The sequence below is a fragment of the Lagopus leucura genome, unplaced genomic scaffold, assembly GCF_019238085.1.
Source record: "Lagopus leucura isolate 7727_CA_CO unplaced genomic scaffold, USGS_WTPT01 Super-Scaffold_702, whole genome shotgun sequence".
In the NCBI taxonomy this organism is placed as follows: Eukaryota; Metazoa; Chordata; class Aves; order Galliformes; family Phasianidae; genus Lagopus; species Lagopus leucura.
The window spans coordinates 4,505,384-4,524,409 of NW_024962254.1; the positions used below are offsets into that span (position 1 = coordinate 4,505,384).

At 37.1% G+C, this 19,026-nt stretch overlaps 1 protein-coding gene across 1 annotated transcript in view; it reads left to right on the plus strand.

Annotated features, from left to right (window-relative positions):
• Positions 1 to 19,026, plus strand: part of LOC122175185 (disks large homolog 2) — a 737,856-nt gene that overhangs the window by 402,527 nt on the left and 316,303 nt on the right. Inside the window, exon 7 of the mRNA XM_042862630.1 lies at positions 11,657 to 11,826. Coding sequence (XP_042718564.1) covers positions 11,657 to 11,826 — 170 coding nt within the window. The remainder of the gene's footprint in view (positions 1 to 11,656; positions 11,827 to 19,026) is intronic.

Genomic DNA, 19,026 nt, shown 5'->3' on the forward strand with positions numbered 1-19,026 from the left:
CTTTGAGTTATGCTAATCAACCGGTACTTGGAAGTTTGATGCAGAAAATCGTTTCACGATAAATGAATTAGAACATCTGTATTTCTAAGTACATCATATAGTAACCAGCTCTGATCCTGCCTTCAGGATATTTGTGATGAAGGAAGAAAAATAGAGAAGTTCTCCTATTATATATGTGTTTAGACTTGACTTTTCAAAAAAATTTATGCTTGAATCTGTGTGTGTGTAAATTGAATGAGTGCTAGCTACTCCTCCCTCTCAACTCTATAGCTACACCCTGCAAGATGAGTTGCTTTTAGCTAATGTCTACTTCCCATTCTTTAAGTGTGTGCAAAGGAGGCATAACCAAGTGGGTTTTTTTTCTCTTCTCACTCCACATTAGTTTTAAGCATCCCAAACACCTCTAGATTTCATCAGACAAATAAAGAATGACAGTTTTTACAGTGTTGTTGTTTGCTTAATTCAACTTTGGAGCAGACATATGAGAAACTGCTGCAGTAACTTTTTTCCGTAAAATGAAGATGAAGATGTAGACAGTGATATTAAGAGTTATTGTGGAATCTGTCATTTTTTAGCTCCTGGATATTGTTAGCCATGTTCCACGTGGTCACCACGAATAGCTTTCAAATACTCCTAAGTCAGTACAACGCAGTAAGCTTACAGTTTCACGAAGCTTCAGATTTATACAGCTTTGAATAATTATAATAAGGTCAAATTAATGTTCTGCAGTTTCAATTTTAAAATTTTACAAACACATTCACTGTTATGGCTAAGAATTGACTCAGGTTAACTGCTTACCAAATTTATTTTGGAAATGAGCGATTTAAAATATAAACCCTTTGTGCATTAGGCAGTAGAAGATTTTTTTAAGTTTTCAGTTGTGGGGAATTGTTTAAATCATACATTTATTCAACCGTTTATTTACTTGACTTGTAATTGATCAAATAAGCTGTTCTGTAAATCTAGTGTCTCTGCAAGCATTTCTTAATGGGGGGTTGGGTGCCTAACCTCATAAAATATTGCTATCTTCTGGTCTGAAAAGACTTCAGCATATTATACTACAGCTGAGCAAACACTTCTTGATACAAAAGGAAGTCCAGATTTCTTTCAGTGACAAAGGGAAAAGAATAAGTCAAAGCTGCCTTCATTCACAAAAGCAGTGGTTAGATCAGTTTCAGCTCACCTCTGAAGGGAAACGTGCATTCTCCATCCTTCTCTCTCTGTAGAATATGAGTCCACAGCTTTCAGAGAAGTTATCAGATCAATAAACTGGAGGCACAATGAACAAGATGTGCTTTTATTCTTTCCTTCCAAAATTGTTTTGCTTCCTGAAAGACAAGAAATATAAGCTGAGTCAGAAAGGTTTTGCAGTGAGTGTGCTGTTTAGAGAGTCAGGTACAGGTTGTGAACCAGAGTCTTCACTCTGGATATCATGAGGAAAGATCAGGGGAATCTACATTAGTTTCAGGTGTTGATACAATTTCTGTAATACACCTAAAGTCAAAGAAAGAGGCAAAAATTATTTTTAGTCTTGTATTGAGGATGCTTTCCTCAATAATGGGAGATTTTGTCTGCAATTTAAGGAGAGCAATACATTATACAAAGTGGAGTAGCTTCAGTGGTGGAATCATTTTTCTAGGAGGCGATTGTGGATAATGAGGCAGCAGATGGTTTTGATTTTTGTTTCCCTAGCTATCATCTAACCTTTTATTTTATTTCATTTTATTTATTTATTTATTATTCTAATTCCAAGAATATTAGAATGAAAAGACTTGTTTTAGCTTGACTGGAAATTTTTTTCAGTGTAAAACAATGTCGTTTCTGTCAAGAAACAAAGCATAGTAAAAACAGCTTTGACTTGAACTGCATTTTTTTCAGAGTTCAGCTGTACCTAAATCTGTAGGTACATCTGAGAGGAATTCAGTTAAATAGAAAGATGAAGGGGGAGGGTGTCCATCTCCAAAATTTTATCACTCATGGTAAGCACTGTGATCATTAGATCAGCTGCATGCTTTTGGTTTGAAAAGTTTGTCTACCAGGGCCTTTCCTCCTATAATGAAAAATGAGTTATCAAAGGCAAGAGATTATGTCCCATTTCCTAACTGCAGAAGAGAAACAGAGTATTGAGAATGACTAGGGATGAATGTTTGCTCTCTGTTCTAATGACAGGATTTGAGGACAGCAAATAAAGATATTTGTTTATTTAACTGGATGTTAAATGTAGGTGGGTTTTGAAAACAATTAAATGGATTTGTGGAACCTATCCCAGGCTTTTAAATTTAAGAGTGATTCAGGAAACGCAAGTCATCAGCATCTGAAAATGTGTTCAGGGTAAATACTGTGTTAGGCTTTTCCTATACCATTTTTTTTAAAGAAACAGCAGGCCCAGTGGACCTCTGGCCTGGTTTATGACTTTATGTGGCTTTTATCTTTGCAGCCATGGAAGCACCTTAACTCACACACCTTAGCTCTGATCTCCCCTGAAGCATGATCATCAAGGGGCAGCAGTGTTCCCATTGGGCAAAGGACTGGGTGGATTCCTGTCCCTTGGGGGGATGTGGTTGGTGAGGTTTGGCCAGGGAGCTAGCTAGTCATGCAGCCATCTTACACTCAAGGACCAAGGTCTCTGATTTTAACCTGTAAGAGAGGTTTTTGAGTTGTGGATCTACAGTTGTCTTTTTCCTAATCTTATTTCTCCTAGTAGCCATTAATGGGCCCTCTCTTGAAATCAGTTTGATTGTGCAGGAGCTCAAGCTACCTCCAAATGAACTCTGAGTTCCAGAGTGTCATAATGTGGCATTTTACCCATTATAATTGGCTGTAGATGTATGGTAAACATTGTTTCAGATGGCTTTCCATGCTAAATCTACTGCTGTCAGTGTATGTGCTGGCGTGGCTCACCCTACTTTGGATTTCACTATACCAGTTTGATATAACATGAATAGTCTTTGGGTTCAGACTCTCCTGGATTCTAGATATTACCTTGGTAGATATTTTTAATGAAGAGGTGTATATAAGCACCTCCAAAGAAATAGATACCTCATAATAAAGTCACACTGCCTAAAAGGATAAAAGAATCTGCTCATTGTGGTGGAAAAGGGTTAACTGGAGGAGAGCACCATCCTCATTCAAGGAAATTCTCAAAACTAGGATAGAATGCAGAAATGATCCAAACTATCTTAAACAACAGATAAACTGCTTTTTAGCCAAAGTTTTGCCTGGAGTGAAGTCCTACAGCTGAGCTTAAGACCTTTAAAATGTATTTTTTAAAAGAGATAAAAGAAAAAAAGCAAATGCTGATGTATCCTCTATTGAAATTGTGTGAATAGGAACATATTCAAGGTTCTAAATATATTTTCTTCTAGCAGTTTAAAGGCTGCAGGGATTTTTCCATTCCTAATTATATAGTGTGCAGTAAGCTGTCTTTTTCTGACTTACAACTTCCAAAATAGAAATTACAGTCATAGATGAAACCTAGTGAGAAGGGAGAAGAGATGCTTTGCATAATAAGCAGCAGTTGTGCTAATATTTTTTACTGATATTGTTACCAGTCATTGGCATGACTTCCAAATCTGTTACTACTATGCAGACTTTTTAAAACATTGACATTTAGTATCTCTGCTGCATTAAAAAAAGCCACAAGTAACTAATGCAATAACAATGGACAATAATTGCATATGTCTTCTGACAGATCTGTAGCTGTAGCTGGAGACACAGTGCTGGCTGTGTCTCCAATCTCACTCCAGCCATATTGTAAACAGACTATGGAAATTCACCATCATTTCAGGCAGGTGCCTATTCTGAAGTTCAGAAGGATGTTCTGAAATCAGAATTGTTCCCAAACAATTCGCTTTTAGTTTGTCTTCAAGAAATGAAATCACAGAATCAAAGAATCACAGGGGTTGGAAGGGACCTCCAGAGATCATCGAGTCCAACCCCCCTGCCAAAGCAGGTTCCCTACAGCAGGTAGCACAGGTAGGCATCCAGGCAGGTCTTGAACATCTCCAGAGAAGGAGACTCCACCACCTCCCTGGGCAGCCTGTTCCAGTGCTCCGTCACCTCACTGTAAAGAAGTTCTTGCGCATGTTTGTGCGGAACTTCCTATGCTGCAGTTTCCAGCCGTTTCCCCTTGTCCTGTCTCCATTCACCACTGAAAAGAGTCCAGCCTCGCCACTCTGTTCCCCACACCTTAGATATTTATAGACCTGGATCAGGTCCCCTCTCAATCTTCTTTTCTCAAGGCTGAACAGACCCAGTTCACTCAGCCTTTCTTCATAGGAGAGATGCTCCAGGCCCTTCACCATCTCTGTGGCCCTCCGCTGGACTTTTTCCAAGAGATACCTGTCTTTTCTATACTGGGGAGCCCAGAATTGGATACAGTACTTTAGATGAGGCCTTACCAGGGCAGAGTAGGGGAGGAGGATCACCTCCCTCGACCTGCTGGCCACGCTCTTTTTAATGCATCCCAGGATGCCATTGGCCCTCTTGGCCACGAGGGCACACTGCTGGCTCATGGCCAACCTGTCGTCCACCAGGACACCCAGGTCCCTCTCTGCAGAGCTCCTCTCCTGCAGGTCATCTGCCAAACTGTACTGGTGCATGTAATTATTCCTCCCTAGATGCAAGACTCTACACTTGCTTTTGTTAAAAGTGAAATGAAAGTCCTCCGGTAACATACCTGTAAGTCAAGTTGATGTAACCTTAAGCCTTGTTGGATGGGAAGCTTTGGATGAAGCTTTTGACAGCATTACAGTAGGCATTTCAACCTCCTAAACCATCAGTGGACTGTATAATCTTCCATATACAGGTGAGGAATTTCCTCCATTCTTTCTGGTACTATCCTACATGGCTGTTGACTTTTGGAAGGCAAGAGCTTAGTGGTAGTTCTCCTGGACAACAGAAAAGTATCTGTGACACTGCACCTGTATAGAGGGAATGGGCACAGGCTTTTTCTGCTGCTCCTCTGCTTCTCCTCTGCTCCATCATTTAGGAGGGAACAACCTAGATTTTGACTTTTCTCTTGGAAAGATGAATTGTTCTTTCTAGGTCAAGGTTGCTGCAGAGATCCAAAGGACAACACAGTGAGGTGTGGGGGCAACTAACACAATTTTATGTCACTCTCCAAAACCTCATGCCAGAAGGTGTGGGCTGAAGACTGGTGGTCTGCTGCAGGACACACTGGGTTTTCATTACATCCTGCAAAAAATCTGTACATATACGTAAATGAAAAAAACATTCCTAGGATTGGGTTTCCATCTTTGGCTGACAGTCAGGCTGATTCCTGCTGTAAGTTGTCAGGCTCAGCAGGAGCAGATTGCACTGAGCACACCCTGCTTCTCATAGGACTTGTCAGCTCAGCCTGCTCCATGCAACCAACACACAGAAACTGGTTTGCCAGTGCAGGTGGAGGAATATTCCATCTGGCTGTATTTACTCACAGAAATGCTATGCAGGAGTTTAGTTTCCCATCTTCACACACACACACACACACACACACGCACACGCCTTTGTGAGTGGTGGAAGTTCTTGACCTTCATCTCTCGCTTCTAAGGCTAGCTGAATGAAGCCAGGAGGAGGCAGAGAGCTGCTTTTGTTAATTATTTGTTATTTATGCTCAGTATACCTAGGCGTTGCACTGGGCATTTTTTCTTAGATGAGCAAGAAAGTGCAGGCTTTCCTCAAACAGAAGACAAAGGAGTTGGGAAGTAGGTGGGCTTGTCATCCTCTGAAGGTTATGAAAAAGAAGCTAAGCGAGCTGCTCAGAGTTGCATAAGAAGGGTTGGGATGTCACTAGACCAGCAATTTAATGGAAAAACATTGTGGTTTTTCCACAATTTATTTGTGTTTTGACACTTGCTAGAGAATTAAGAGGATAAAGGTGTTTATAAAGGTGTTTATTGTGGGAGCTATTGGGAATAGGTGAACAGTTGGACTAGATGATCTTTTAGGTCTTTTCCAACCTTGGTGATTCTATGATTCTATGATTCTATGATTCTATGATCTTCTCTCTTGGATCTGCAACTCTTTGGTTTCAGTTCTTACCTTCTCTCAAGATCACAGACAGCTCTGCTCCCTCTACTCCACTCTCATGAGACCACTTCTGCAGTGCTGTGCTCAGCTCTGGGGCCACCAGCGCAAGAGCATGGAGATGTTGGAGCAGGTCCAGAGGAGGTCACGAGGATGATTAGAAGACTGGAGCACCTCTCCTATAAAGACAGTCTGAGAGAGTTAGGATTGATCAGTATGGGGAAAAGAAGGCTCTGTGGAGAACTCAAAGCAGCTTTCCAGCATTTAAAGGGGTCCCATAGGAAAGTTGGAGACGGTGTCACACTCTATTTGTAGAAATAGGATAAGGGATAGTAGCTTTAAACTAAAAGGTAGATTAATTAGGTATAAGGAAGAAATTCTTCACTATGAGGGCAGTGAAGCCCTGGCACAAGCTGCCCAGAGAACCTGTGGGTGCCCCATCCCTGTAGGTGCTCAATGCCAGGCTCAATGGGTCCTGATCAGCCTGATCTGGTGGGGGTGTCCTTGCCTCTGGCAAGGAGTTGAAACTGAATGGTTTTTAAAGTGCCTTTCAAGCCACACTGTTCTATGATTCTATGACTTCAGTTTGTAGAAAGAACCATAATTTGAAAATGAGATCTGAGATTTTCTCCTACTGCTGTTTTATCCCGTTATTTTTGAATTGTACATAATAGTAATTATAGTAGTTTACAATGGCAGAAGGAGGCCTGAGGGTGTATATGATTTTGCTAAGGAAATTGGATCATGTGTCTAAGGATCATTATATCTAATGAAATAGTATGTCCCGTGGAACATGTGTATCACTGGCATTTAGTTTTAGCTCTGTGTTCTGTAATTGAAAAGGCAGATTTGAAGACTACATTATTAGATTTGAGATCTTTTATTCTTCATTGTTGGTTGAAAATTAAATAATATAATCATTATAATAATGCAAAGAAATTATATGAGCCAGTACCAATAATCAGATTTTCTACTGTATGTTTTACTTACCATGGCATGGGAAGGGTGTGAGTGAGAATTAGAAAAAAAAAGGGTAGGGTAAGTCTTCCCTAACTAATGGACTAGGCTGATTCTCCTAGGGTCAGATACTATATTTATATTATGATTCACTGATATCATTAAGAAAGAAGAATAATCAGTCTTTCAACTTGCCACCTATAATCTTGTGTTCCTGCTTGAAGTGTTGTGTTCTTGTGACTTCTGAAACTAAAACAACAAAAAAAAGCACCAGTCCCTCTTTATGGAGCTGAAAAGGATGGACAAAAGGAGAAGCAAAGAAATAAAGTGGGAGTTCAGTGCTTCCTTTAGCAGTTACCTATGGAATTTTATGTTGATTCTCCCTTAATAATATTATTTATATCTTGATTTCTAAGCTTTGACTAAAGTCCATATCAACTTTAGCTTTGTAAAGAAGATAGTAAGAAAGACATTAGATTTGATAATTTTAGCTTTTCTGCAGTAGAAAACATAACTATATTTGTGTAACCAGGGCTACCATACTAATAGGTTGCTAATGAGTCTAGAAGTGTCTGGATGATAACTACGACCCATGGATTACTGTAGATTCAGTTTCATCATTGTCCCATGGAACACAGATCAGTTCCTTGTTGCTGAGACCATGGTTGATTCTTTCAGGTAGTTTCTTTCAGGAGTTGCAAGTGGGCTAATGCATCCTGACAGGACCATTTGGACTTCTGGGGCTCTTTGCTGCTGTACTAGGCTGCTTTGGGCATATATTGCACAGAACAGACTGAAATAAATAATCATTACCAGTTGTCACCTACTGTATTTCTTACAAATGACTAAGAGTTCTGCTTACACCTTGAAGCAATTATCAGTTTTTCAAGGATGTCTGCACTGTTTCTTGAAATCAGTGATCAAAAAACTCAGATGAAGATAGTCAAGTTTAGAACAAAGTTGTTAGAAGCCCCTAAAGGTTAGTATTTTTCCTTAATTAATCCAAGCACTCATTTGCTTTGAAGATAGCAATAGCTACTGGTAAATCTCTGTGTCCCTGACCTTCCTCCTAAAAGGCAAAATCTTTCTCATATTTATTTAATCAGTGGTAACTATCCTGGCATGATAATAGCGTGTATTGTATTCTGTATTTTATGAACCAACTTTCTTCATAACTGAATTACTTCACAAATTCTAAAAGAATATATCCATTTTGTTACAGTATTTAGGTGAGCCAGCATGCTGTGGGAAGTGTTGCCTCAGTCAATTTTCACTCAGCAGTAACCTGCATGGGCAATTCAACTGACATGAATAAATTTAACTACATGAGTATTTTGGCTATAATGGAAATTGGATTACCTCAAAATTTAATTATAGACTTATATGCTGTGCTGAACTGAGATATGAAGTCCCTCCATTTCAAGGAAACAATAGCATGAACCTTGTTTCTGGGGCTTATGTTCTTTTAAAATATATTGGGAATTAATTGTCTTTCTTCTTTCTTTTTTTTTTTTTCTTCTTTCCTTTTTTCCTGCTTTCTTTCTTTTTCTTTCCAACCTCATACAGTTTCCAAAATACTTTCAATTACATGTTACTTTTCAAAGATACATGAGAAAATTTATTCAAGAACTTTATGAACTCATAGCATCAACAGATGTTGAGATTATATTGTCTTAGCAAGTCAAGTTCTCCATTTTGAGACTCCTTTTTAAAAGTTCTTTTCATCAAGAACTAGAGAAATAGTTTCGTAAGTATTATGAAAATCATTGCAGCTTAGAGTAAAACTTCTTTTTCTGCTTTCTTGCTCATTAGAAAGCTTTACAATTTTTTTACAGTATGTATCTTAAGTAACTGTGTGAACACACTGTACTCAAGTATATATTGTCAAGTTCTACAAGCAGAGTGGCAATAATGTAATAGTGCTGATGCTATTAAATAAATGCTTTAATAGTAAAAATTCTCTTGTCTTGTCTTGGAAACAAGACTCGGAACCATTTCTTCACACTTGGAGTTGTTGGGTTTTTTGGTTTTGTTTGTTTGTTTGTTTTGTTTTGTTGTTGAAATAGTATAGATATAGATATAGCGTGTGCATTTCTAGCAAATTTATGATGAAGCCATAGGAATTCTATCGGTACAAACATGCATGCACCTGCACGCTCCCATGTGTGTGAATGTTCTTCAATATTGTACTTATTTCTAACTAGAAAGTTACATAAACTAAACAATTCATCTCTGTTTGTGAGGGAATAAAAACCTGGGGTTCCCAAAGAATACATGTCCTAGTACTAGGTGTGTTCATCATAGTAGACTGAATGGGATGATTGCTGTCAGTGTTGTTTCTGCACTGATAAATTTTGTGTAGAAACAAAATACTGAAGTACTTCCATTATGGAGCAGCTTTTTATTATCTCACTCACATTCCTACAACCATAGAGTTTGTCAGGTTGGAAAAGACCTTGAAGATCATCAAGTCCCACACTGCTAGTATTAATCTGTGTATGTTTTATTAAAGATGGCTTTACTATTTTAAAGTAGATAACTCTAAATGGCCAAATTTCAGATAGTAAAGTGAGATTCATGTTGGAGTGTAAAAATCATTTTCCAAAGGTTTTTTCAGTAAATAGATTTATATGGCTTACTGATTTTAGCAAGTTCAGTATGATTCCATGTCCTTTATTGACTTGCTCCATAAGATTTGCTTTTTTTCCTTAACAGAAGGCTTCGGTAGAACCTTAATGAGAGATTTAGATATATAGAACTATCTAATAGTATTGATATTTATCAATGCAGAGCACAGCATATATGAAAACAAAAGAAATGTAGCCCTTATTTTTAGTGGTTTTATAATCTTTTCCCAGCTTTTCATTTTCATAACCAATCAATAGCTAAAATCTTGTTGTTTTCATTCTCTCTATTTCAGGTATGACAATGAGAGTCAGAAATGTGTCAAGAATCAGATATACAGCAATATTTAATAGAAGGACAAAGCAGCTTAGGCTTAATTACTGTCCAAGAAAAGTAGTAGCAGGATGCATTCATGATTTATTTAATAGAATAAAGCAATTTATATTAGACCACTTATTAATTTGACAGCCAAACCAGACATTTATGCATTTAAAAAATGAATACTCCTGGCATTGATGGAAACCAGGAAGTCCACTTACTGGAAAAACTGGAAAATTTGCCATACAGAATTTATTATCGGATTGGGACTTTCAATGTTGTGCCCTTCCTAAGACAGACCAATTGTGAGTTGAAGGGTATTATCAATGCTTCTCCTAGTAAAGTTTCTTCAAAAATACTGATAACACAGAAAATCTTTGGTTTCAAATAATGTTTGAAGTTTTGGCTTCATTTTATTATGGTTTATTTATTTATTTGTTTGTTTGTTTGTTTATTTTTAAGCAAAAACAGCAGCAAAAAAAAATCCATTCTAAGTTCTTGTAGTGAAAATAACCTTTTGTGAAAACCTCATTCTCCATTTACTTGCCACAACTTTGCAGCAATATACAAAATAGGGAAAATACTACATCTAATCAGGTCACTTTGAGGGTGAATAAATTAGTTCAGCCCCATAAAAAAATAGTGACTATCCAAAATAAGATTATGAGGGATTCTTCTAGTATTCTGTGAAAAATGTATGTTGTTACCAAACAGCATATCTTGGAGTCTACACTTAGAGTTGAACTTTGTACTTCTATGAATTAGAATTTTTTGGCTGTGTTGAAGAAGTAAGATAGATTTAAGAAAGTATTTTACTAAATACTGATCTCTCTGTATTGAATTAAATCAATAGATTTCCTTAAGAGCAATGGTAGTAGTCATACCATGCATTGTGACTCTGGTAACTGGATTATACTGTTTAGTACAAACTCTTTTAACTAAGTCTGTAAAAACAAGTTGTTTATTATTTCCATCACCCTAGTGGCTCCAACCCCAGTTAATGATGAAAGATGGTAGGTGTGAGTAAGCATGATTTAGTTTGAATCCAGTATGTATTTTGGAGAATTCGTGCATTCTGTTTCCATCTCACTGCTGTCCCCAGTTCATGCTGCCGTGGCTGCTGTATCAAAAATGACGGAGCAAGTGTCTCAACTGATTAACCGTGACAAACCTGTAGCAGTATCAGAGACGCTGGATGAAGATCAGGATAATCAAATTAGTCTAGCGAAGGAAGGAAGGGAGGAAAAGAGCAGCGGCAACAATCTATGGAGGAAAACTTATTTTACTATAATATCGGAATACAAGATAACACAATATATACAATTTAATTGAAATTGAGATTAATAAATCAGACAAGATGAGAGAGAGAGAGTTCCCAGGACCGATTGAAACCTGAAAAAGCTTGGAACGGCTAGGAAAGCACCTCCAGCACCCACTGCAAGGTAGCAAGAGAGCGCCCCCCCACCCGGAAGGGCCAGATCCCGTGACTGCTGTAATGTACAGGGATAGGTACTTGGAATTGGGGCAGTGACACTTTAATGCCCCGTACACTACATGATGTTTTGATGTGGAATACTGAAACCCCAAAATAAAAAACAAAAACAGAAAAACATAGAACCATGACAATATAGCATATTGCATCTGGCAAACTTCCCAATTAAGTGGTTATTGTTTTACTGACAAAACACTGCTCAGTCTAAAATAACACGGTTCTTTCTTTTTCTTGAAGGGTCAATGACTGCATCTTGCGAGTGAATGAGGTGGACGTGTCAGAAGTCTCACACAGCAAAGCCGTGGAGGCCCTAAAGGAGGCTGGCTCCATAGTTCGATTGTATGTTCGTCGAAGGAGACCTATTCTGGAGACCGTGGTAGAGATCAAGTTGTTCAAAGGCCCTAAAGGTAAATATGAAAATGAACACACGTCCATTTTAAGCTCAATGTTTAACCTCTCATAGATGAAACAGGACCTGACTTTGTTGAGTGGTTAACTGCTTAACCTGTCAATTACAGAAATAGAATGAATTTAGGTTGGCAGAACCTGGATTCATGACTGCGTGTGTTTTCATTACATATAAAGGAATACAAGACATTGTGATTTGTGTGATGCGATGTTTCTTATAGAGATGGCTTCTTACCTCCAGAATAAATGCAAGATTCAGAAACTGTATGCTTTGCAATGATGGAAGATACATTTCTTCTAAACTTACTCTACTGAAATCATTGAAGTTCATCGAAGATGCTATAACATACTGAGTTTCTGAATTCTTCCTTTTTTAAAGATTGTTTCATATATATCCAACTTTTCCTTTCCACTTTCATGTTGATGCCTTTTCCTACAACTCTCTTTAGAAAAAGGAGACAGGAGTACTAACTTACCAAGATACATAGAATAATTTCATTTTTTCCTTCAAAAAAATTCCATGGATGTCTAGGATAATACCTGCGCTAGCCAAAATCACCTTTATCATTTCTAACAGAACTTTATGGCTACCTATGGCTAAAAAGACTGACAGCATCAGTGCAAATTCTAGTGTCAAACAGAAAGCAGGATATTATTTCTTAAGGTGAAATTATAACCATATAAAACTGTATGATATCACTTTAACTTTTGTAAAAAGTATTTAATTGTAGAAATTACTTTTTAACAAATTTAAATGTATGTTTTTCCTACATGAAATTTCCCTCTAGCTATTAGCTGCTAGACAATGAGCTATTTTTCTTCATACCTGATTACTGGGCAAATAAAATGGTTATTTACACAGTACACGGGAACAGAATGAACACGTAATATATTTATTTGTTCCATAACAATTGTTTCATAAGAAAGACTGTAATTAGTAGCATATGCATGAAATGAATAAATTTGTATGTCATATATGTCATGCACATGAGAATATTCTACCTTTTTCATTTACATGGGATAATCTGTAGGTTTTTTTCAGTGGTTCCTCTTACCTTTCAAATTTCATGAATATTACAGTATATTCCTAGTAGTTTTTGATACCAGTAGTGGAGTCTTTTTGTTTCTAACACATGTGGAATTGCTGAGATTACCAATCCACAGTTCGAAAAGTGCACTGTTTCTAATATACTATAAATACTATGAAAATACTATGTCTCTTTTGTTCTCTGAAAGAGCACTAAATCTGCAAAAAGGCTCTTGGCAAACATTACAGTAAACTCATGGCATAATCCTATCATTTTTGGCAGTAGGTTTCAGTACCAGTCTATTGCAGGATGCTTATCTACTCATAGTTCAGGTAATTTATCTGAGAACTGCTTTTTCAAACCTTTACTATACCGTGCAGGAACAAATAAGTGATTATAAACACGGTGTTTAATGCTTTTCAGAGCCAGATTGGGTCCTAAAATCAGCGAGGTACTCTTCATACCAACTCCTGTCTCCCTACTCATAAGCTTTTTCAAAGAGTAAGGAAAATGAATGTGCTTCTATACAAGGCAGTTGTGTTACACTGAATCTGGAGTTGTAAATATCTTTTTGGATAATTCTTTTCCTGCTTGTCTCATTCATATATTATTGAATTCATTCCTCATTGTTTGGGATTTTACCACAAAAGAAGAAGTACTGGCTTCTCTATAACCATGTAAACTTGGGGGTCACTACCTTGCCTGGATATGTACAGTAGATCATATCTTTCAGTACTTGAAGATGATAAAGAAGGAAATTTGCAATGCATTTCATTTAAATATTCCTTTAATTTCCTCTGAGCCATTCAGAGCAAGGGCATTACAAGATGTGAATCCATAAAAGTTGAATTATTTAATACATGCTGGCTTTTCTAGCTAGCAAGCAGAATATAAAGGACAAAAGTTTAGTGAGCCTGGTGATGGATAGGTTGACAGTTGGACTAGATGATCTTAGTGATCTCTTCCAATCTTAATGATTCTGCAATTCTGTTCTATGTTTTAGACCCTTCTGATTTCAGGCTTCAGTGCAATTGCACCTGATATTTTATAAAAAGCTTTCTTAGCATCTTGCGTGATTAAAGGCATTTTAACTCGTTCACTTACCTTTTTTGGAAAAGAACTAAATAAAAGACACAAATGAGTTGCAAAATGGAAAACCAAAGTTCCAAACAGAACTGCAGCTATGTAGATATTCAGAGCTGTGCATTCACCAGTTCACCACACCTGATTGATAGTATGGACTGGTGTCTATATTAGGTATCTGGAAGGTAACTTCTAACTCTGATCATTACAGGATTGTTCTCTTTCATTTGCTTGGGAGATCGTGTTTTGAATGCCTCTTTTGTGTCTCCTCATTCAGATATACAGTCTTAGTGATTCACTACTACGGCTTTGCATAGCATTTAGCAAATGATAGGTGTTTTACTTCAGTCAATCTCAGGACCATCTACAAATTGTAGCAGCCAATGGCTTTGAAGTAGCTGATATTTGTAAAGGGAAAGGATATGCAAAGGACATTTCTTGTAGGAAATCAATGGAATTTACACACTGTTGAAAACCGTGTCCTAAAATATTATTTTCTTCTTTCACTGTACTGAAACATAACAAGACTAACAGTAATGATAGTGGATTTTGTGTGCTACAAGATTTGCTTCTCAGGAGCAAGCAGACAGACATTCTGAACAAAGCAATTTAATGGTGGCATTTGGCTTTGTAGCATAAATTGTGGATTACCTTCATATAAGACCATGAAAAAAAACTTTGTTCTATGTATGAACAGTGAATTATGAACTTCAGCCACTATTCAGAGACTGCAGAGCTCAAACCAAAGGATTTCCACTGATCTCTGAGGTCAGTGGAATTTTCAGGAATTCCATGCTGTTCTATTACACTGTAAATCTGCTTTTTACTAAAATCAGAAGTATTAAATGATGTGCTTCCCATAACATTAGTTATAGAAATTAAACTTGTTTTTTTTTTTCATTTTTGAAGAATCAGCTCACAACTTGGAAAAGTAGCATTGTTAAACTAGCAGTCAGAAACTACATATACACACAATTTATGTAATACTTTCTGTACCAATATCTGATAATTTAACCTCTGACACAATATACTAAAAGAATTATTGAAAAAAAAAATGCTAAAAACGCCGCTTCCAGTAACTACAGCAGTACTGGGTCACATAATAAATTTCAGATCTCAGTTCTATAGGAAATGTAACATGTGAAAGAAAACACAGCTGCAGAAATGAAGCTGAAGCTCGGGACGTGTGAAGCAGAACAGCTGAGTACTGGGAAGCTTGAGTAGGAAAATGGCAGACTTAAAAACGTTAAAAAAGAAACAATATGAAGTGTAGCTGATTCTACCATCTGGATCTGCTAGTGGCTTGAGAACAGAATCATACAGAAAAAGGATTCATTTCCTTCACCCCTATGGTAATTCAGTAGTAACCATCAGTGTTTTAACTGCAGCAGCCTTGCAGCAGTGGCCACAGCTGCCATTTTATTCACTGTATTTTAGATGAAAAAGCTCTGAACTGAACTGCAGCTACATTTCTGTTTTGTTGTCTGAAAGTTTGCCTTTTTTCATTCCTGGTGAATTCAACCAATGATACATTTTTGAGCAGGTTCACCCCACTCAGCTTTGTGCCCTTAAAAAAAAATATGTGGGGGCACTTATTCCTCTACTCCTTTCTGTCTGTCAGAATTAGGGCCTTTTGAGGATTTTTCGTTGAAACACCTCAGGGTGTTGTTATGTTTTGAGGCACTCCATTAGAAATTAATGCATCTGTTAAGCACTGTTAGCCCAATCCTGTATCTCTCTTCAGATAGCTATCTTTATCTTAGTTTACGTCTTAAAGAGGAAAAACTAAGCTGTGGCATCTCAGTAAAATACTCAGAAATAAGATGGGATGAATATGAAGGACATAACATGCATGTATTTTTTAAATTACGTAAATTCATCTAAATATTAGATGAAGTCATTCAGCATAACCCGTTTCAGAGTTTCCATTTCATTGTTTTGCTGTGTTGGCCTGAAGTGAGTGTGCAGCACGTGGGACATTTGCTTTTCACATAGCTAGCTGTTTAATTCTTGATGACAGTAGTTAAAGTGACTGGGTAATAACGAAGCTTCCTACTGTATCTGGAAAAGAATCACTATCTTTTAAGTAGCATATTTTTCAACCCCTTGCTTAGTTATGGAATTTTCTTGAAAAGATGCAGGCATTTTCACCATCAGTGGTTTCACTGCAAAGGTACCTTGAATTGTTACTGAAATGTTTTTCAGTAACACAGTTTCACAAAAGTTTATACTTATGTCATTGGAGTTGACGTTTTAGTTTGAATTGATGGCCTTAATGGGAGAAGCTTGTGCTGTGTTGCATTGATAGCATCCTGTCTTGCAATGACAAGTGAAGTAGTCCAAAAAGTTGGGTACAATTATGTGTGCTTTTGAAATTTGTTAAAAGTGTTCAAGGCAGCAGAAGAGCAGCTTTTAAAAAATGTTTACAATTGCTGTTCCCAATAAGTAAGGAGAAATCCTATTATTTTTATCTACTAAGGCAAAGCCAAAGGTTACCTTTTCATCTCAGGTAATAGCTACAGCTCTTGAAATGGAACAGAGAGCTTTTGCAAACGAAGAACCTCAGTTACCAGTTTCAGAGAGCGCCAAGAGCTTTCCAGTTGTGCTGCCTGATAACTGTTTGCAAATGATTCCTTCAGAGAGACGATGGTGTGTATATTTTTGTTATTATAGCTATCTCTCTAGTTTTACCCTGGCCTACTTCCTCTAATTTACTGGACACTAAATACTACATAGTAACCCTTACAACTTGAGGAGAAAGGGGTTGTATGGAAAGTTAGGCAGATGTTTTATTAATTTATGACAACCTGAAGCTTTCAAAACATTTTTATTTTCATTCTAAGAAATGTTTTAATAATTCCAAAGTGTTTTCAGAAGAATGCAGCATGTGATGCACGGACTCAGATTTGAACGATCCAAACCGTTTATTACAAGTTCTCACATCACTTATATATCTTCACAAGTTTTCTTTTTCTAGCTTTTCCATCCACCCCTACAACATTCCCATCCACCTTTGCATGTCAACAGAGCATTCTACAAAGCCCTCTTCAACCGTTCGCACAGGCGCTTATCCAATCAGAGCCGTGAGACGTTCTTTCTTCTAGAGGTGTCCTTGGTTCTCATGCTGTTTATCTTGCTCCACGGCTTCTGCTCTGAACAGTTTTTCTTGTATTCCAACAGAAAAACTGTTTGTTTTTTTTTCACAAACCAGAAACATTTTCTTATGGTCTTTCAAAAATTTTAGTCCTATGGATTCATCAGCTGTGAAGTCATTTCTATTTTTCATTGTTCTCCATCCATGCTGTGAGCTTTTTTATGGATCCTGATCTAAAATGGAGTAAAATTGGACAACTTTAAAAAGAGCTGTAGAAATATGAGAAAGCAGGCAAATTTTCCAAACTCTAGATTTAACAAACTACATAAGTTCTTGACTCTAATCTAAGTGCTTCATTTCATGTTACTGTAATGCACTTACCAAAGGAATAAATAGAAAAGGCACCACAATTGAAACTCAAATACTATTGTCTTTGTGAAATGTCTTTGCTTGAAGGGCCTGGCATTTAATCCAATAAGCAGAAAGTGCTCCGCCAAGCACTAAAACATAATTACCCAATTTTAAGATTGTGATTCAAAATAATCATTTATAAGTTAACATCACTAAAAGACATAGTTTCCCTGTAGGCTAAGATTGTCTAATATAAGAATATGTGAGTATCTGCGTAGTTTATCACATGAATATGGTATTCTCTTGAAGCTCATAAAATTAAGAGCTCTGTAAGAGTGCTATAAGAGGTTTTGTTATTTCTCAGAAATACTTTAGTATATGAATGCTAATGCCTGATGGAAGAAATCATGGCAGGATATACCAGCATGTTTGTATTTCTGGCTCATTCTTTGTTTTTATAGAATCAGAGAATCATAGAATTGCTCAGGTTGGAAAATCCTGATACGATAATTTTGACTTCTGTTTTTTATGTTTCACTGACATTTTCCATTTACGGTAATTTTCCATTTCCATTTTTCTATTTGCATCTATTTTATATATACCTACTTGTTTGTTTTGTGTTTTTCCCTTAAAACCATTTGATTTTTAAAACCTCTCCGGGACTTCTGGGTTAATATGCAAAACCCACTCCTCATCTGATAGTAGATTTTAATATCAGTTTCCAGAAGTCATTCATAACAAATGAAGTTTCTACTGAAATGAGCAGTACTTTCTGCAACTCCATCACGATAACAATTTCTGAAGTGGTGCAGTAGCAATTTCAAAGTGCAGTGCTGTATTTTAATAGCCAATTGAGATGACTATAAAAATCCAGCACTGAGCATTGAGATTGTTACTAAATTGCTTCAGCAATACTTACTGATGAGGCAGCTTCAACAGAATACAATTCATCTTAATGAACTGTGGCTGCAATAGAGTGAAAACAGCAGCAAAGAGAAAGATGTGCAGGTAGGTTTGGATGCCACAGAGCTTGTCTTTGAGAAAGAAGCAGCTTTGGCTAGCTTCCTTTTGTCTTCACTAGAGAAAAAAGTAAGACTGTTGTTACAATTGCAATTAAATGGCAGAACGTGGTATTATCAAATTGTTGTTACGGTAGATCACATTTAGCCATGCCTGGAGCTGATTAATCTGTTGACATTTCAATTCACAGAATCTTTAGTACTGCTTTCTGAATTAGGCATTTCATATTACTGTCCATTCACCTTGATAATTTTATCAGCTCTGGCTCTAGACAGCAAGTGGTACCGTGCAGCAGTGTGTCCTCGTTTTCTCTGATACTGTCAATCCTTCTATTGTGCTAAAAGTTACTTCTGTAGCCTTTGGTGAGAATTAAGAGGAGTCTGTATGATTTATGAGGTTCCCCCTAGAATAGATCTGGCAGGTTTACCTCTATAATCTCACACAGGAAAGCTGAGGGAGAAGAATGGTGCTTACTTTTCTTTGTTCACTTCTTTTACACACAGAAAAAGGTGTGCTCAATTTCTATTCTCAGCTGTTGTATCAGTAATGGACTATTTTAAAAATACTCCTTGATTTATCATAGAATAATAGAATATTCTGAGTTGGAAGGGACCCAACCGTCT